This window comes from Euphorbia lathyris, chromosome 2 (genome assembly GCF_963576675.1).
Source record: "Euphorbia lathyris chromosome 2, ddEupLath1.1, whole genome shotgun sequence".
Lineage (NCBI taxonomy): Eukaryota > Viridiplantae > Streptophyta > Magnoliopsida > Malpighiales > Euphorbiaceae > Euphorbia > Euphorbia lathyris.
The window spans coordinates 13,394,197-13,416,023 of NC_088911.1; the positions used below are offsets into that span (position 1 = coordinate 13,394,197).

At 33.0% G+C, this 21,827-nt stretch overlaps 1 protein-coding gene across 1 annotated transcript; it reads left to right on the forward strand.

The window, feature by feature from the left end:
* The first annotated feature begins 1,327 nt into the window (after positions 1–1,327).
* On the forward strand, positions 1,328–2,531 carry LOC136216712 (auxin-responsive protein SAUR36-like). Its single transcript, XM_066003268.1, has 2 exons — positions 1,328–1,609; positions 1,693–2,531. The coding sequence occupies exons 1-2, from the start codon at positions 1,583–1,585 to the stop codon at positions 2,236–2,238; spliced, it is 573 nt and encodes a 190-aa protein (XP_065859340.1). The 5' UTR covers positions 1,328–1,582; the 3' UTR covers positions 2,239–2,531.
* The last annotated feature ends 19,296 nt before the right edge of the window (positions 2,532–21,827 follow it).

The window sequence follows — 21,827 nt, forward strand, 5'->3', positions numbered from 1 at the left end:
GTGCATTATATAAGTTAATTGAATTTGGAAGTTCATTGTATCTATGTTAAAAATATTCAATGTATCATAGTTAATGAATTACTATATAAATTTATATGGAATGTTGTTTCAAATCATACTAAAAATAGACTTCTTATGAATCTGTCACAACGAATTTAGAGGAAGCAACAACTGAAGACATTCATGAACTTGATAGAATGATTGGTCAGTTTGGTTACCGCAATCCAATGGATGTCAATCAAATATTGGATTATCTATGTGAAAACAATGAATGCTCAAGTTTAGAAGAAATTGTGTCGAGCCTTAAGCAAAATTCAATTGAGGATGAAGTTAAGGATGATTCGGTACCTTTGAAACCAGTCACAAGAAAGGAAGCAATTATAGCATCATCAACTCTTTACAATTTTTTGTTACAATTTGATAAGGATACGCTAGAACTTTTGAATGCACCGAGAATAGTTAGAGATGAAATTCAACTAGCTTTAAATTTCAAGAAAAAATAAAATACTATAGATTTATATTTTTGCTAAATTATGCTAAGTATGTATATCCATATATATTTTGCATATGTATTTGAGAAATTATTAATTTATAGAGGTGATAATACCATGTATTTATAAAGGGTTGTTCCGAAAAATTATCATCTTATTAATTTATTAAAATTGATCATTTTTTGAACTGGTCCAATCGGGATCAGAAAAAATTATTATTTTAAAGAATTTATTAAATTTACCGAATATTAATTTATAGAAGTTTTATTAAGAATTGTTTTCTCTTACTTGCTGCATCAAAAACTAATAAGGACAGGAAAGATTCTTTCCCCAGGCAAAACTGCAGTTTCCTTTTTTGTAGTATTTTCTCTTAATTCCTTCTGAGCCTCTTCGAAGTAGGCAAAGAAAATAGCCACGTGCTACACACATGTTATAATTTTTTTTTTTTTTTTGCATAATAGCTTATGTGTTTACGTGGCAAATATTTCCATTTTCTCGGAATCAACATATTCATTTAAATTTCCCAATCCAAAAGTTCCAATATTACTGAATTGAGAGGGTACACTAAACTGACCAGCAACACCAGTTATGTTCCGTGAATGCTAAATTAGGACCGATCAAATCCAATGTCAACCAATCCAACGGTACCCGTTCTTGAATTGACCAAGTTTGTACTCACCTGATAAACAAGTAGCACATATTTTTTTGAGGAAAGCACATAAATTCTATCAGTAACGACTTTTCCTGGAATCTAACATCATCTGGCCGTTGCTTTATCTGACTTTGACCTCACTCACTCCAAATTATTATTATTTATATATAACCAGTTTTTTTCTCCATTATCTCAGAATCGTTTGCCGACCTCAGAAAAACTCTCTTTCTTTCCCTTTTCCTCTTATCTCAGAAATTTCGATATAAGAAGACATTGCAGCCACAAATACCAGTAGAGTCTCCGACCGCCGGAGATTGAATCAGCGGAGTTGGAATTAAACGGCACCAGGATATGAAAAATCCGGCGAGAAATTGGGATGAAAGTATTTTGGATTAACGGAAACAAAGATGTCAAACATACCTACATCTCTCTCTGAAATATGCCTTACTCTTTCCCGTTTAACCATGTCTGTCGCCGATCCATGGCCGTTTTCTTGAACATCGATTTATAACAAAACCTTTTCTCTCATCTTCTTTTTTTTGTTGTCAGATTCGAAATCTTTTCCTCTTTTTTTGTGAAATCATGAGAAAGATAAGAGGATTCAAGCTTGGAAAGCGGTTAGTCCGGATCTCCGGATGGTTTTCCCGGCGGATACGATGCAGCGCCGCCAGGTACGAGAGATTAATTTCACCGGATTCTGCATGTAAGAAGATTAAGCCTCTGGTGAAACTCATGAATTGGGGCCGCCGTTTGACAACCGGAGCGAAATCGATATGTTCTTCAAAACACGGGTCGGGTTACACTCCCATGGGCGAAGATCCAGTTCATGAAAAACAGGGCCCGGTGCCGAAGGGACACCTGGCGATTTACGTGGGTCAAAAGGACGGCGATTTTCATAGAGTTTTAGTGCCTGTGATTTACATTAATCATCCTCTGTTCGGCGAGTTATTAAGAGAAGCTGAAATGGAGTACGGGTTCAATCAGCAAGGAGGGATTACGATTCCTTGCCGGTATTCGGAGTTTGAGATGGTCCAAACACGAATAGCGGCAGGGTCGGGTGGGCGAAAGCTGACGTGGAAACGGAACCCCTATTGATTTAGGAGGATGCCGGTAATCGGAGTTTGAGGAAGTTCCAGACCCGAATACGGGCAGAGTCGGGTAGGCGGAAGGTGACGTGGAAACGCAACCCGTAAATAATAATTAGTAGATGACGACGATAATTAATATTCGTAGAAGATAGTGATGTGTTTGGAATTTTTGATTAGATGATGATAGATATTTTCTTTCCGTTTTATGTTTTCCGTGTTCACACTGTGAACTTGAATTATAGTTGTAAATTGATATACTTTTGCTATATTACTTTAGAATTTTGGATTGATTTGATTTGATTGGTGAGTGATTATTGTGAATATTGATACTTCCTTCTTCATTTAATGAACATAATTCTTGGTTTGCCTATTTTTCTTTCTAAAATATATATATTTTGTATATATTATCGGTGATACAAGGCAAATAAAACTATGCCACGTGAAGTTGTAGAGTCCAAATCAACTCTCTGGATGGAGGGTACGTGACATCACTTCAAAAAAATATAGCAATACGACTGCGTATCATGAAACTTTATTCAAGAAGTTTCATTAAACTCGTTCAATGATCTAGTGGTTTCATAATCACGTCCGATCTCGAGAATCATAGTCTAGACGTAAGGGATATCTGAGCTCACTTCATCTTAAGGTATAAAAATTCATCCATTCAATTAAGTTTTACATTATAGTTTTTGTTTATTAATTATGATCATCATTCAGTGCTTTCATAAATCGACTTAGATATTGGAACGAGTTCACCGTACAACGTTGCCCAGTGACAATTTTTTCTGTGCAGTTGTATATCAACACGTAGAGTTTCAGGATTCAACCACATGAAAAGTTTTCTTTTTTTAATTCTAATTGGATATTTTATAGGGCAAAGTACGAAAAAAATGTTTCTGGTTTACCTTATTTGCAAATAGAGGTCCGTGGTTTAAAAGTTTGCAAATAGAGGTGTGTAGTATGTTTTTTTTTTACAAAACAATGTATTTAAAATTAAACTTTTAACTAATCGATGACAATAAGAGCATTTTTTAATTTTTTTTTCAGTTACATTTATATATTAACAAAACACTGATCCCAAAATCAAATTGTAACGGTGTAAAATCAACTTAAATATCAATTTAATTCATAAACTGTCAGATTAATAAAAAACGTAAAAATCCACCATACTATTTATTGTTTCGATTTAGAAAGTTGTTTTTTTCGGGGTTATGTTTTGTTGATATGCAAGTATAATTTTTGTTAAGATAAAAATATATTTGTTTGTAATTAGAATTTAAATGTGTAATTGTAATACTTTGTTTTATAAATAAAACATACCATGGATCTTTATTTGTGAACTTTTAAACCATATGCCTCTATTTGCAAATTGGGCAAACCACAAGCATTTTTTCGTACTTTTCCCTATTTTATATTTATGATCACTTAAGTTTATTTATTGTTGTGAGGTTAAAATATTTAATATGAATATAATTTTAATTTAATCAACTAACAAATAAATATAATATAAAAATCAATAAAATTAATTAAGAAACCTAAAAAGAACTTATTGAGTGTATTAAAACTTTGTTCCCAATTTTTGTAAATTTCAGAAAAAATTCAAAAAAGAATTTTTTTTTTTCCATAAAAAACTAACAGTTGCTGTTTGCTCATTCAGCAACTTTGAAATGAAACCGTAAAAAAAAAAAACTATAAAAAGAAAAATAAATTGAACATTTAGATCTGTTTGACTTTTACTGTTTTTTCTTCTAAAAATAGTTATAAGGAGCATAGTTATCAGACCTAAAACGCACCGGATTAACTCGAAAGTGATTACATTTTCAGAATGGTTAAAGTTATAATCTTTTAATTTAACTATGAAAATCGGCTAGAAATGATTGGGTTAAATGTGAATCGTTTATCAACCGGTTTCAATATAACGGTTTGGTTCGGTTAACTGCCCATCCACATTTAATTAAAAATAAGGAGTATATTTGTGAGACCTAGATCGAATCGGTTGTCAACTCTGTTAAACCAAAATCGGTCTTATGAAAACTGATTGAATTAACTATGTGAACCGTTTAAATCGATCCTCATTAAGGAATTTGATCCGAATAGCTCGGATTTAGTGCCGATCATAAGATTTTGGAGGCCTAAGAGCGAAATAGCAAATGAGATCCTAATATATAAATACAAATAGAAAATAAAAAAATCAATTATGTAAAATGAAAAATTACTTAAAACTGACCTTTTCTTTTTGTTACACTTAACAACAGATTTAATAAAAACATCCAATTTCATATGAAATTATATCTTTATAATGCTTGAAATATCCAATTACTCATGTAAAACATTATTTACGAGCATTTCTAAATGTAGATTCACTAATAATAGATGCTATGTCAATATACTTTAACATATTTCTCTCAATATATAATTAAAGGACTAAATCATTCAACGTTTTTTTATGATGTTGATGATCTCAAATAGTTTTTCAATAATTTTAACTTAGAAAAAAATTCTTTCAGCAGATATAAGAACCACTGATATAGTTACGAGAATTCAAAAAGCAATTAAAGTATTTAGATAACAATTTGCTGCTTTGATAAACTAATAATTTCAAATGATGATATCAACACATTTTATTTCTAAAAAACATCATCTACATCATGTAAAAAATTATTATAAGACGTGTGTTGTGATTGTTAAGTCTTAAGGATTATAATTAATATTATTGCACCTTTTAGATTTTTATTTTTTGTATTTTTTTTTATAAAAATGTTATTTTTGGAGACCTGCATCCCTTGTATTCTAGATATGTGTCGCGGTTTATTTAGGTCTAGGATTATTTCTATAACTGTAACATCTTTTCAGATTTAAAAACTTTTATTATATTTAGAAAAAAATGTTACTTTTAGGCCCATCCTTTCTATGGGCAGGCGTCTCTTCTATCCATGCTTAGAGACGATGCTGCTCAGAATTTACATATAAAAAGATTCAGACTGTAAATCTTTAGGATTCAGGCATTGCATGCTTTACTATTAGATTAGATTTTAATTAATGATTTATATATATTGATATAAATTAAATATTTATTTTATTTTACATTTGTAAAAATTCCTTATTTTATTGTTGGAATAATGTCTAATTTTTTTTTTTTTTTTAGGGAAATACTGATTTATCCTTAACGTAAAAAATGATATAACTTTACTCACAATGTTTCTGAACAAAATTAAATTTACTCCTATTTAATACAAAATTTAATCAGACTGGTTCCACGGTTATTTGAGCCACATCAAATATTCCAAGAAAATTTATCTATAAATTGAAAACTGTGTTCATACATTTTGACAAGTTTTTTTTAAGATTTGACAAGTTTTTTTTTATAACTTTATTAATAATATAGTATATATTTTATTTTTTTTTATTAACATGTGATAGATTTTGGCAAGTTGTTTGTAATCATGTTAATAACAATAATAAATAATTTAGACATAATTAATATTTTAAAAGTATGGTGTGACAGTTAAATAACTGGTCAAATATCAATAAACCAGTTTATTCAAATTTTCCGTTAGATAAGAGTAAAATTGATATTTTTTGATTTCATAAGGGGTAAAATTGTACCATTTCATATGGTGGAGATAAATTCGCACTTCTCCAAAAATTACGAGGAGAAATTTGAACATTATCCCATTATTTTTTTTCAATATTAATAAAATACAGGGATAAATGCTAAATTTGACCCAAATGTTTTTGGAAAAGTACGGATTTAACTCTAACATAAAAAATGGTACAAATTTAACTATAGCGAGCAACACAATAAACATTTTAAGTACTTTAACAAACAAATGTGATTAAGTTATTAGCATTTTAACAAAGTTTTTTTTTTGTAACTGAAATAATAATACACTAAGGGGTGTTTGGTTGCTCATTTTCATGTTCTGGTTTGTCTTTTTACTTCAAAATGGAGAGTTTTAGATGTTTGGTTAGTGACATCGTGTTTGCCTTTTACACCTGTAAAAGTAGCCTTTTACAAAACCAGGAAATCACTACTTTTTCGAAAAACAACTTTTTCCAACAACAAACATCAAATCGTAACAGCAAACAGTGGGTAGACAAAACAGACCCTAAATATCTTAAACATAATTGATGTGATAATTAAATAACAGTCAAAGTAACTTTTCCAAATGTTTGCTAAGATAAGGGTAAAAATAATCTTGTTTGAAAACGTTAGAAGTAAATTTATGGACCCGTTTGTTTTATCTATTGTTTGTTGTTGCTGTTTGCTGTTACGGTTTGCTGTTTGCTGTTGGAAAAAGCTGCTTTTCCAAAAAGCAGAGATTCTCTGCTTTTGTAAAATGCTGCTTCTCGGGTGCGAAAGACAAACAGGAGATCACTAACCAAACACCTAATAGTAATACTGCTTTTCAAATGTAAAAGGCAAACAAGAGGTCACTAACCAAACACCTAAAACTCTCATTTCGAAGTGAAAAGGTAAAAAAAAGTATGAAAAGGAGCAACCAAACACCCTTATATCATTTGGTACATTAAAGTTCTACGGCTCAATATAGGGTTAATTATAGTTTGGAAATCCAAGAATGTGATCGAGTGGTAGGGGTTCTTCCATCCTTAACCAAAAGTGAGGATTTGAATCTCACTTTAGATATGAAGCAATCTTAAATTCTTAGATCCGATAATACAAACCCTCTAAAATTATCTCGTGGTTTGAAAAAAAAAACATTTTGGGAAAAGTTAGTTCGCCCTCATAAAATAGAATATGAAATCCATTATGTTACGAAATAGCAAAAAGTGTATTTTGATTGCATTAGGTAAAATAAAGTAAAAAAGGGTATTATTTCATTAAAATTTCGCAGGGAGTGGCATTGTTCTTTTTAACTTTATAATAAAGTGGTGAATCTTTTCATGATTTCGTTTCGTAACAATTTAATACTTTTTTCCTAAATAAAGTTGATTATACTTAATTTGGACAAAAGTATAAAATTAGCAAAAGTCACTTTCACTAGGACATCAATCATTCAATTCAGATCAATAATTCATAACTTAAGATAAAAATTAATTTTAATTTTAACTGATCATTTAATATTGAAGAGTTGAGATTTATTTAATATAAAAGTCAAAGTATTTTTGAAATATTTCATGTTTGTTTAGAAATCTAATGAAGTGCAATTATCTATCACCACCTAAATTATTTTTTTTAAAATGAATTCCAATTATTTACCACCACCTCAATTTCAGGTAAGATTTAGGCAAGAGATTTAGGCAACCTAATCCTCCGGGATACGAGGACCGTTGAGATATTTTTCAGATATTTTGTTCAACTCTATTACTTTAAAATAAGGCTAAATTGGTTAAAAGGGGAAAAAAAAGAAGAAGCTAAATTGCACCCACACCCCTTATATATTGTAGGCCGTTTGATTCCCTAAACTATGATTTTACAGACAATTTGAACCTTAAATTATCAAAATCATCAATCATGTCTCTGAACTAACCAAAAATCATCAATTGAGTTCTCATTCTAAACAAAAATCATCAATTGAGGCTCATCAAAAATCATTCTGTTAAACACTTTCAGACCCTATTCCCAAACTCATTTTGAACCAACACATAGATTATTACAATCTATATCAAATAGTCACAATTTCTGATTTTAGGATAGGATGCATACTCAATTGATGATTTTTGCTTAGTTCGGGGATTTGATTGATGATTTTGATAGTTTAAGGTCCTAATTGATTTTAAAACTTTAGTTTAGGGATCTAAATGGTGTAATGCCTATATTGTATGAACTTCAACATTGAATAATTATATTTATTGAACTTTATATTGAAATTTGCATAATGATAATTGATAACTTGTGGAAAAATCCTTGATCGGAGCACTTCCCTGTGAGGCGCCTTTGGGATCGGCCGGGGACACTCTGATATCAAAGTCAGTAATATTTCTGAGAATAAACTGTAAGCACAAAAGTAGAGAATCAGTAAGTGTACCTTTAATCCTAGGAAGCTGAGGTATTTATATAGGTTTCGGTAACTTTCAGCATTAATGGGGAAGCAGGTGAAGAGTCGTGTCATTACTCATCTTTGATTGCTATCAATTCTCCATTAATCCCAACATTTAGTATTGAAACCCATAATTTGGGTTGTTATCAATAATTTTCTTTTAATTTACTAATTCAAAATGACCAACAACAATTTGAAAATAATTATAAAAAAATTAAATTTGTTTATTATTTTCTATTTTTCAAATTATTATTTTCACAATTTTATCTTGTTAGTAATCATTTTTCATCTCCTAACCACACAATAATACCTATATAACTGGTAATTTGCCCTCTCCAAATTTTTACTCCTTTACTCTTTCTTGCACAAAGTCCTCAATTTTTTTTACATGGATCCTACTAAACCGTATAATATATTATTTTAAATAAATATGGATAATTTTGTTTGTGTGAAAGAGAGACAGGGTAGGGGGAAATGGACTTGGGAACACATATTATCTTTCCGTATTATTTCAAAATCAAAAAGTTAAAAAATTAAAATTGTTTAGAATATAATTTTCATCATATATAGTAATCATTTCAATTAACGGTGAAAGTGATCATTATACTTAGGGCTGTAAATGAACAGAGCCGCTAGCTCGATAAACGCTCGGCTCGACTCGACTCGATTTGTAAACGAGCCGCTCGTGAACACGATTTATTGGCTCGATTCGTAAACGAGCCAAGCTTGAGCAGGCCAAAGCTCGGCTCGAAAGCTCGCGAGCAGGCTCGATTAGAACATTTATGAACAAATTTTAGCTTTGTAGAAAACTATATAGTTTTGTGTTAGTTCACAAAGATCTAAACTTAATATTATTTCATTTGCTATTAGATGAGTTGGTTCACAAACATAATAAATGAGTAATAGACGAACTATTTGTGAGCATCTTGTTTATTTATTCACGAACTTTGCTTGTGAGTTTGTTTATATACACAATTAAAGAGTTATTTGCGAGCAAACTTCACAAATATAATTAACAATTTACTCACAAACAATTCATGGTTAGATAATTTTTTTAATGAACCAAGTTCAAAAGAGGATTTTGGGCTCGAAACAAGCTCGAAGCTCGGCTCAAGCTCGTTGAGCAAGCCAAAGCTCGGCTCGAGCTCGGCTCGTTAATTTTATAGCAAGCTCGGCTCGGGCTCGAGCTCGTTAATTTTATAACGAGCCGAGCTTGAACAGGTCAAAGCTCGGCTCGACTCGGCTCGTTTACAGCCTTAATTATACTAGTAAAGTGCACAATCCAAAAGCATAAGAGCATCTCCATCGTAAAATTACAATGTCATCCTACAATTATTTTGAAATTAATATCACTTTCAATTTATGCACCAAATAAATATTTTAATATAAAATATTTATTATTAGCAAATGAGAAATTAAAAAAATGGGACCAACACCTTATTTATAAAACTATCTATCTGTTGCTAAATCACAGTGTGCTCATTTTTACTAATAATTCATGAAATTTAAACACGGTAAAGGAAAAAGATTAATAATTTCCGGATAAGTATTTTTATTTGAAAATCGAATCGAAAACACGAGTTCCATTTCCGAATTCGGAATTTTTTTTTATCCAAAATGTACTAAACGGGTGATTCACACCATTCCGCCTAGGCAGAAACGGATGTCTGCCTAGGCGGAAACGGGTGGAACACCCGTTTCTACCATGGCGGAAATGGGTGGATCACCCAGTTTTGCCATGGAGGAACGGAATAGTTCATCCGTTTCTGCCTAGGCGGAATGGTGTGAATCACCCGTTTAGTACATTTTGGATGAATTTTTTTTTATATATTGATTGGATCGGTTAGTTTTTGGAGACGAATTTCAATTAGTGTAAATAGAAACGGTAGTTATTCGATTTACTCGACGTTCTCGGGTTCATTTTTCATAATCCAATTTTTGACTCGGGAGAGAGAGGATATTAAGTTTTTGAATGGAAAAATAAAAAGGACAAAAATGTCCAAGAGGAAGCGGTGATAAGTAATTTGAAGGCGGTATATAGCAAAACCCTGTACAATTCATGTATACTATAACGATTATCAGGGCCGCTCCAAATTTTTAGAGGCCATATGCAGTTTTACGCTCCACTTTTTTATAAATCAAAATTTAATAAAAATTACTGGGTATTTGGTTATCTACTTTCAGGGCCGGTCCTGGGCATAGGCCCGGGATGCGCCGGCCTAGGGCCCACGGCTGGAGGGGGCCCAAAAAAAATTAGCTTATATATATATAATTTAATTTTTTTAATATAAATAGTGATAAAATTATATAGGAGGGCCTATTTCTTTCCAAAACCTCATTGATAAAAAAATTTTAAAAGGCTTATTTTGTTATGTGTAGTTTTTTTTATTATTAAAGGGGCCCTTATTACTTATTTTGGTTTGGGCCCCTAAATTATCAGGACCGGCCCTGTCTACTTTTTATTTCATGTTTGCCTTTTTACTTTAAAATAAAGAGTTTGAGGTGTTTAGTTAGACACATCATGTTTGTCTTTTAGAGCTGAAAAATAGCTTTTTGAAAAAGCGTATTTTTTAAAGGCAAACAATAAATAAGAGCAAGAACCAGCAAACAGGAATAGTAAACAGCAAGTAGCGAAACATGCATTTTTTTAGGCAAAAAAGAACCAAATAAAAGTCAAAATTTTGAGGAAATTTATAGACAACGATATAGTTAACATATATATTAGGTAAAAAGCATCATTGGGTCCCTGATCTTTCATTTTTTGATTCTTAAGCCTTTGATCTTTTATTTGGATACATTAACCCTCTGATCATTTATTTCTGGTCTCATTAAGTCCTTTATGACCAAATTAGTAAGTTTTTAGCATCTAATTCTATTAAAAATACGTTATTAATTTCATCTGTATTTGAAATTATTAAAAAAATATATTTTTACAGTTTGCATTAAGGTTTTTACAGTTTTCCTACAACCAAATTATACATCTAAAACTGCTTTCAAACAGTGAAAAAAATACAAATTTCGAATGTAGGTGCAATGAATAACAGTCTGTTAGCCGAATTTTATATTCAAAATTAATTTTTTTGGTCATAAAGGACTTAATGAGACAAAAAATAAATGATCAGGGCCTTAATATATTCAAATAAAAGATAAAAGGCTTAATGAACCAAAAAATGAAAGATTATGGGTCTAATGATGCTTTTTCCCTATATATTATTATGGAAAAAAGTACAAATTTAGTCCTGGTGTACAAATAATATTATCTTAAATCTAATGTTTATCCGCTAGTGCAAATTCAACCCCCATTAATGAAAGATGAGTTTTTTTATGTGCAATTTCATTTTAAGACTCTTAAGAGTTCTAACAATACAATAAGGCTTGAAACTGTACCTTTTTAATTAATTAATGATTTTTTTTTAATTTTCAGTTAATGGGGTTATTTGTTGGCTTTTGAAATTGCAGCTTTTGATAAAGGATACACTTAAAATTATATTGGTTTGTATGTAGAGGGTAAATCCGCTCTCCTCCAATAACTATATGACTAATTTTATAACTTATTCCTATTATTGTTGAGATAAAAGTTGTGAAATAAATTTTAAAGGTATTATATTATGCTATTTTGCTAAGAGACGATGATTGAACAAAAAAGACATTGTGTATTATTGCTGTGGACTTCGCACTCCATTTTAGGAAGATATATTCTTGTTTTCTATATGATTACTGATGTGGTTGAATCTTGAAGATTCGCTTGAAAATCTGCAATTGGACAAAAACAAGGTCAAAGGCAGGTTGTTGTTCGGTTAACCAGCTCCGACATCTAAGTCTGTTTGAGGTAGGACTCGAAAATGAACACAACAGTAAATCAAAATTGTAACGTAAGTTCAATGAGTGCATGAAGCAGTGTATCTTAAACCGAGATTACTCTATTTATACTGTGACCGGACTGTAGAAGACGGTTTATGGGTTGACGAGAGAGGTATGTATGTGTCACTTGTTACTAGATGAATGTGTGTCCAAATATGGAGGCCTAATATTCTTCAAGCCCACTAGGCTCGACATTCACGTGATTAATATGATTGCTGCAACAGATGGATCATTGACTGAATTTTTTGAGACTTTCCAAGTCAAGATCTTTAATACAGGATCGTATTGTACAATTTGGCTATAGAAGCGCCACATATTCCCTTTCCTCGGAAGTTGGTTCAAGTCTCTTAAGCGTCACATCGAATTTATATCCAATGATACCAATTACTATTAAATCCAGATACGAAATAATCATTATTATTTTTTATTTTTTTTTTATTTTTTTTTTGTGAGATTTCAATAATAATGGTATTAAAAATGAAAGATGTTTTTGAGTTTTATATAAAAAAATTCATCGAAAACCTTAAATGGTAGGCTCTGAATAGGAAGCCCTAAGTGGGTATTTTTTTTTATTTATTAAAATTTGCGCACAATGCGCTTACATTAAAAAAGAAAGAAAAATTCCCACCAGATCCGGATGCGATTCGAACCCATGACCTCCCAAGGCATAGGTAAGCTCTCAACCACTAGGCTAAGAGTTTCACCGCCTAAGTAGGTATCTAAAGTAGTCCCAGAGGCGGATATAGGGAGCGCCCCTTCGGTCGCTGGAACCACCATAATCAAGAATAGTTTCGGTCTTCTATTTCCACAAAATTTAACGTTATAGGATGCTAAATTGGTGATTTGATTAAACTTTGATTGTGTATTTGATAAATTGAGAATTTGACTTAAAACTTTGACTGCGTATTTGATAAATTGGGACATAAATTGTGGATTTCATAAATTGGAGATTGTTATATGATTACTATAAAATAAACTCATTGAGGTTGAATTTAATTACCCAATCTGAGGTGGTTCCGGCCCTCCTGTCTTCAAGAAATTTTGATGGAGGGCTGAATTAGCAGTCCCAAAATTGACCAAAGAATGGTAAAAAGTTAGGCCCTTCCTGTTATGCACTCTCCAAATCTAAATTTCTATTTTTTTGGGTCTGTTAGACCCTTATTAAATCAAAATTTTTAAATTTTTTAGCATGTTAGGCCTTCTTAAAACCAAATTTTTAAATCTTTTTGGCCTATTAGGCCCTCCCCTAAAACCAACTTTTTTTTATTAGACACAATTTTTTTTAGTTGTTAAGAATCTTAAACACAATCTAGTTTAATTTTGAGAAATTTTATATTAGTACTTAAAATCTCAAATTATAACACGTACATATACGAATTTTTTTGAACAAATTCGATTTACCAAATTTTTTTTGACGCATGCACGTTAAAATTTCATCCAACCGATCAATCATGTATTCACCACTAACCGTCTCTGACAGTTATATACATGATAAATACAATAAAAATCGCATCAAACGAATATTATAAAACGTGATATGATATCAGAAATTTACAGGGAACCAAACAAAAAAAAGATCTTGGCTTGAGTGTTTGTAACCTTAGGTGTCCTTCTCAAGGGTAGGTTTGTGGTGATAGTGGAGAATCTGGTGAGATATAGAACTACAAAATTGGGCAACATCAACATCCACAACCACAAAACTCAATTCAATTAAGCAAACACTACGCCCAGGAATTTGGAATTATGGACCAAAACATTACAAATTAGGGCCGACTCAACCTTTGTCTCCCACTTGTTTTTAGGAATATTTTACTAAATCTTAACATGCTCCTAAACTGAGGAATAATGGTTCAATCAAATCTCCATCCAACCAAATTTCCTCTAACCCACATCACTCGAATGACGTGAGCGGAAATTATTCCGAGTGCGGTGTAGCTTATATGAGTTTTCCATGCAGCGGAAGAACCGGAACCAAATATTTGAAGGGTCAACCAAAAAACGCATATTTTTTCAGGGACTAAGAATTAGCGAAAGAAAAATCCATCTCCAATTCTGTTGCAATGTCAAATTTGTCACACATTATGGTAATAACACAATTTTTTATGGTACCAACAACAATTTTTGTTGGTAAACATAATTTTTGTTATTTTCTCTCAAAATCGGGGGATTGACAGACTCTATAGAACCCGAATTCCGTCCATGTCAAGCTTACTTTTTGAACGCATTGTGATTGACAAAAATAATGTTCCTATTGTTTTGTAATAGTAGTGATATGAATATAATTTTTATAAAAATATTGTTTGCTATTCACAAAATTAGGAAGTAGTTAAACATTTTTTTTTATATTTTGAATTTATGGCCTTACTTAGAGTTATGATTATAAAATGATTAGGAATTTTGTATCTCAAAGTATTAATTTGTTGAAATATTTTAGTAAATAATACTAATTAAAAGTAATTACTTCCTTAATCTACATGCTAATATTTTAAAGTATAAATATTATGAAATCAAGAGAGTTTTATTTATTTTAATTGGTTATGAAATTTTGTAAATTTTGAAGGTCTATTTTTTTTTTTTTAAAAATAAACTTATATTAAGAATCAAAAGTAATAACATCAACAGAAAAAAAAAATATATGTGGACATATCCACTCTCTGCAAACAAGCACAAAATTGATAACCTTAGTTAAGTAATAAACTGTCATATTCGTTGAACATTGATGACATTAACAACCATAAGGCCAGGGGCGGAGCCAGAGGGGGCGGGGAGGGTCGGCCGACCCTCCAACCCCGCCGGAAACCCCTTGAGAGGGGGTTTTAACCCTGGCTCCGCCAGGGAGCCGCCATGGCTGGAGCCCCTCCAGCCATGGCAGCGAAGAAGAAAAACTATGTTCTTTTTCTTCTTCGTTTAAGATGCTGATGATGGAAAGGTTTAAAAAAATAAAAGATGGAAAGGGCTAAAATGTCCTTTCCATCTTAAGGAAAGGAAAAAGAGTGCACAACTTTTTTTTTTTTTTTAATTATTTAGCAGCTGTGCACAAAAAGGGAGAAGGCTCCCATTATTTGAAAAACTTTCCAAATCACACCAATTCTTTTTCAAATTTCAATTGCTCAATCCAATTGTTTTATCTTCTCACTCAATTCAACATCCAATTTTCAAGTAAGTATTTTATTTTCCTTCTTTACTTTATTTCTAGGTTTAGGTTTATGATTTCTAAATTAGGAATTGCTAAATTAGGGATTATTCATATGTTGTTTACTTAGAGTTTCTAATTTAGGGTTTAATTTAGGAAATCTAATTTAGAGTTTTTGTCGGTGTCGAAAATGAAACAATTGTGCAAAATTTTCAGAACATGGCAACTCGGAGGGGTAAATTGCCACCTGTTAGGCATTATGGTAACTCGGATGGGTAAATTACCACCTGTTAGGCGTTAATTTTCTTACTGTAAGTGCACATACTTTTTGCTCTTATTTTATGATATAGTTGTTTATTATATTGTTCATTTTATTTTGATGAATGTGTTGAAGTAGCATTAATTTTTTTTTGTACGCAATTCACGATTTCGTTTGTGTTCATGTTGGCGATTTCTGATGTGAGCGAAGTCTATCGCCGCGCCGACCATCAAATACGAGATTGGGCCCCTTCTCAAAGCAAAGATTTGATCCTTGGACATATAATAGTTCCGAATCGAATCTCTTTAGAAAGAAGATCTTTTGTCTCACGGCCGAAGGGCATGACTATATAAGGTAAGAGTCAATATCGAAAGGGGTGCGGAATGGGCAAATCTCTAGAGGTTGTCCGGGTGCTTTTCCTCCCTACCTAAAAAAATGTTGCCCTAGGACCGATGGAAGCGGGACGTCTTTCTAAAGTGCAAACCTCCCAGCCTCAGAAATGGATAATTCAACCGCTACTTCAACAACATCAATCGATGAAGCTGATAGAGAACTTCAATCGCATCCCCCTTTTTGCGGTTAAGGTAACGACTTCGGGCATGGCCAGCTCACATAGTGTGACGGACGGTGTGTGAAATGAAAAGCGCGCTAAAAAACGTTGCTTCTGTCAGCCTTTCTGTGCGAGCCGCCACGAGATCTTATCCTCCTCCTTCGGGCAGAAGCGGGTTTCAACCCTATTGTGAGATTCTTATTCGTAAAGAGATTGAAGGTCGGCCTCCCCCTCGTCTTGCTTCTTTTCGTCCACCCTTTGGCTTTTTCAATTCAATCTCTAATGGCATGATGCTAGGTCTGTTTACAGCATTGACTGCGGTATCCTGCTTGCACGGACGACGTATTATTTCTGCTAATGATTCGAACCAAAATCCGTTTTTTAGGTACAATAAAAATTTCTCGGATGATGATGTGAATTCCTTAGTGGACACTTGGGGTTTTCGAAAAACGTTTCACTTCTTTGACCGGGAAGAAGTCAAAATAGAAAAACTCACATTGGGTTTAGGGATAATCAGGCTCGAACTGATGACTTCCACCACGTCAAGGTGACACTCTAAGTTTCTTTAAATTTTGAAATCTTAAATTCCTGCAATCCGAACTGAGGACGGGTTTTTGGAGTTAGCTCACCCACTTCTGTCACTCCATCCCCGTAGGCGCAGAGAACTCGTCGCTGTCTCGGCTGTGCTACCGAAGGTTCCGGGTCAAGATTTTCTTGTCTCTAGGTACCAATAGACTGAAATGGGGCATTGTTTCAGGTATTAGATTTGGTCTAAGACTATTGAGCTGCATGACACTCCATTATATATTTGTGCTGAGAAGACTGATAGTTCCGGGCAACATTTATCTAAACTGATCATGCAACATGAAAAGCTAGATTATTATCATGGTTTTAACGAGACTGGGTTAGAGTTCTAAGCTCGTTCCAACGCGGCTAATAGGAGCTTTTACGCTCGTTCTATAGAGGGATTACTAGTCATCTTTTCATTATTTAAAATCAAAGTCGAATAAAAAAAATTAAAACTTGAATTGGCACAATATCGCGAAGTCGCCGCCTTTGCTCAATTTGGCTCAGACCTTGATGCTGCGACTCGATCACCCCAAGGACGCCTTCGGCATCCAGGGGTCGCGGAAAAAGTTATACTGACTGAAAAAGTTGCATTTGTTACAAATTCATACCAATCCACAGAATTTTGTTCATTTTCATGCAAAAGGTTAAAAGACGGAGTTACAGGGGAGACGAAATAAATAGAGGCGACTTACTAATAGGGAAGAAGCGATCCACAAGGACGAGCTTTTTCCGAAGAGGAGCTACCCCCTCCGTCCATACTTGACTTATTGCTTCGAAATTGAGCAATTGGGATATCTAAAAAGAATATTTTTTCCCCCGCTCTATCTCTTCTGAGTCAAAAGGGGTGACCCGAATTTCGGTGAAGATTAGAACCCCTAGAAATAGAAAGAAACGAAATAGAAAGAAACCGGACGAACCCGCAAACAAACCCTACGAACGCGTTAGCCCTTGCTTGTCCTTTCTCAAGCTTTTCTTAGCCCTTGCTTGTCCTTTCTCAACCTTTTCTTGTAACCAGCCTTGGCCGAATAGGAGCCCTAAGATTGCAGTACACAGGCTAGGGTTGCCTCCAGACCAATCCCCTACAAAAAGGCTAAATCTTGAATTTTAGATAAAAAAGTTGCTAAAACCCGGGTTTTAATATACAAAAAGAAACTCCAGATATTTGATATCTTTTTCTTTGAATGGAGTAGCGAGTAGCACCATCGATTGGGCTGTCTTTTTTTGAGAGAAGATAGGTGGGAATTTTTTGCTAAAAAAAGAGGACAGCGGTTCGGAATCGTAGGATGTCGGCTCTTCGCCACCTGGGGCTGTAGTATGTTCCAAGGGTTGGACTGTTGGGGAGCTTATTCTTATTAGTATCCGCAAACTTTAAAATAAAAAATTAGAGCCTAAAATATCTTATTGGCTGGCTGGGGATGTACACAGCAGTCGTCCAACATTGTTTTTTTTACGCCTGGAGCTTAGCTTCTGTTTCTTTCTGGGTTTCAAAAGTAAATCCGGGATTTCGAAAGGTTTGTTAGCCATCCCTCCTTTTCCTGCTAGGATTGGAAATCCTGTATTTTACATATCCATACAGGCCAAAAATTAGGATACATTCTGGGAAAATAAAACTTCCATCGAAGAGAAGCAAATGAAAGGCTTGCTTCATTTGACAGCTATATGAGATGAAAAAAGTAGAATTGAAATGACCTTCTCCGAAGGGAAATCGGATTGAAGCCAAAAACCCGCCTTTTCCCTCAATTGAACAAGGAAAACGACCACAAAGAGGTGGAACTTGGAGTTGATCACATGAGGGCAACCAAGGGCCTATCATTTTTTATAAAGAGTAAAAATTTCCCTAATTTACTTCATTTTTATTCAGGAATTCCAATCTTCAGACCGACCAGTTCTGGCTTGCTGCGCATAGGCTACACTGTATAGGTTAGGGGAAGATTACGTGGTACGATTGAATCGAATAAGCCCTTATGGAATAAAGATTCGGCCGATTGTGAACTTATAGATAGTTTTAGATAGTTTTTGTTTTTCTAAACAAAAAATGAATTCTAACCACAAATTTTTGGTATTTGGGAGAACTTTTTGGAAGGTCATTGAAATCTTACTTTTTTATGAAACACCGTAAAATTGGGCGCACAAAGAATGTCGTTGCGGGGGGATGCGATTCGCCCTAAAACGTGCGTTTTTTTATTACTGCATCATCTGGAGGAGCCAAAGTACAAGATATGTGCCCATCCGTACCTCTAATCGATTCACTGACTCCGCCCCTGCATAAGGCTATTATATTGAATGGAGACCTTAGACCAACCATCATTCTTCTGCCAACTAAGAGTTTCCTTGAGAGTAATAATTTCCGCCATGACAACACTAAAACTATCAGGATAACTTGTAGCCTTGAAAACTTACTTAGGACCCGTTTGGTATATCTGTTGTTTACTATTACGGGTTTGTTGTTACGTTTTGTTGTTACAGTTTGTTGTTTGTTGTTGGTGACCTTTTGCATTAGATAGGTAGAAGCGACACGTCTAGGTTTGGGTCTACCTCTGAATTATTTTGTGCCACGTGCATAAAGGACTTATTTCGACAGTTTAAATACCTTAATACGACATTTAATTGTTTTTATTAGACAAAACGTTAGTTTTTTTATTTATTAAATTAAACAAACTGGTAATATAATTTGAAAGAATAAAGGAAAAAGAATTATATAAATTAGAACTTTTTTATATTTCGACACATTATAAAAAAAAATTCTATGTATAAATCTTAGATATACTATTCGTCTTAACAATTATATATTTGTTATAGATATAATATGAAAGAATATAGAAAAAAGAATTATATAAATTATAATTTTTTATATTTTAACACGTGATAAAAAAATCCGTACATAGATATAGATTTCAATTAAGTTAATAATTGCTCATCTGGATGATCTTCAGTAGATGAATGATCAAATTCTATTATGAAACACTCATAAATCTGTTTGCAGAGCCGACTGCATGCTTTTCCAGGTTTAGAAATTAGAATAAAGAAATATAAAGACATGTACATATAATATTTTCTTGCTGGTATATTAGGAAGTGTTAAAATCATAAATTGATTGAAATATTTTTTCTACTATCAATCTATAATATAGACAAGAACCTCGAGTGAAGACGCCGCCAGAGTGGTTGCCGGAGCAAGACTACCTCACTCACCGATGCTCCTTGCCCCGAGCTCTCATTCAATGAACCAAAATGAAAGGATGGGAAGTCCGAGAGAGAAGTTGTTTGATCTGTAGCCGAGCTCGGAGCAACATTCACAACCGGCTTCAGTGGCGGAGCCATGATTTCATATATGAGAGACTAATTTTCGTCTTACGATTTGGGGTAATTTTCTAGGCTAGACAAAAAAATTTGGCCTTTAGCATGATAAAACTGTTTCGTTTCATCATGTTGACTAAAAAAAATTTAAAAGTGTCTACCGTGATGTCCTAATTTTTTTGACCTCCAGCATGATAAAACTGTTTCGTTTTAGTGCATAGACATATTTAATTTTCTATAAGTTCAATATTACAGGAGAAAACTCGAAAACAATGGAGGAAGAGAGCTTTTCTCTGGTTAAAGGAAAGAAGAAAATGGAACGGTAAGGAAGATAGAAAGATGAGGAGTTTTCAATATAATCTGGGTTTAATAAAACAAGTACAAAAGCAAGGGAAAAATACTTTAAGTCTTTCGGCCAACTCTTCATATACGAGGGGTATTTTTGCTCTTTTTCTATCTTTGGTATATTTCAGAAGCAATACCACTCACTTAAGTTGCACCTTAAAACACCCTATCATTGACCCAATTCATGAATTTTCTAACTTTGGTATATTCCAGAAGTAATACCACTCAATTAAGTTGCACCTCAATACACCCTATCATCGACCCAATTCATGAACATCATTCATCACACTGAGCAATGATCAGTGACCATGATTGCAACACTTGTCTATATCCTTTTAATTACTTAATATAGTCTTTTCTTATTCAGAAAACCTAGCATTAATATGAATATGTAAGAATTAGATCACTATCTTTTAATGAGAAATACAACAATATTAAATTTTTTTACCTCATTCAATCTTCATATTCAACGGTAACACTGACTGAATTATACATTATTCTTCAATACTTTAATGCGTCATAAATTTAAAAATTATTATAGTAAATTTAAATGCTTATTTTTTAAAGCAAATACTTTATATATTCATTAAAATTTTAGTATGTAAATTTGTATGTATTTACACAATAGTGACGAAATAAAATAAAAAAACCGTGTAAAACACGACTCTAAAACTAACATATATATATATAAGAAGTTACGGTAATGTGTCAAAATATTTTTATATTTTTTTTTTGAAAGAACATATGGAATCTCATAATAAAGAATTCATAATAAAGAATGGTAGAGGCGGTAATGGATACAAGTTTTGTCACAAAACTTGAATCCACATAAATAATAATTTCGTTCTTAATTGCTCATTCATTAACGGGCATGGAATGAAAGCACTAATTCCTTATCCATTTTTAGACTTTGAATGAAACCCCTAATTGATTGCTCATTCTTGGACTTTGAATGAAACCACTACATTGTTTTAATTGCAATTATGGATCAAATGACCGTTATTAGAAATCTTTGCAAGTGGCTTATATTTTTGTATATATATATAATGTGATTTTGTATCATACTCCCCAAGAATTCAACAATGTCTATGTCCATTGAGCGTGGTGAACTGGCACTCAGATTCACACCATTGCCAGACATGAAAATGGAGTATCGAGGAGGTAATATTTCACAATCTCTACAACTTTACTTTAAAATCACAAACAAAATACGCCACAAAGCAATCACAGAATGGATTGACGGTAGACAATCCACTGCCGGACACATTAATGGAAGAACAACCGTCGAATGTATATGGATAGATGCGAGTTTATTCAACCAGCCAGAGGAAGTGTTCAAGAATCTTGCACCGAAATTGTACTGCCTAGGAATTTGGAGGAGCGAAGATTGGCAATCAGTGATTAGGAAGATAACAGAGAAAGTGAAAAGAATGGAAAGAAGTGTGCCGAGGCGACGGAAAGTGATGGTGATTGATGTGGATATATTTTTGGAGGTTATTCATCGACATCGGGTTTTAGAATCAGATGTAGATAGAGTGATGAGGGAATCGACCAGTGAATATGAGAATAGAAACTATGGA

Coding starts and splice junctions, on each gene's coding strand:
- LOC136216712 (XM_066003268.1), top strand. CDS start 1,583: ATGCCTTACTCTTTCCCGTTTAACCAT. Junction 1,610..1,692: donor ACTCTTTCCCGTTTAACCAT/GTCTGTCGCCGA, acceptor TTTTGTTGTCAG/ATTCGAAATCTTTTCCTCTT.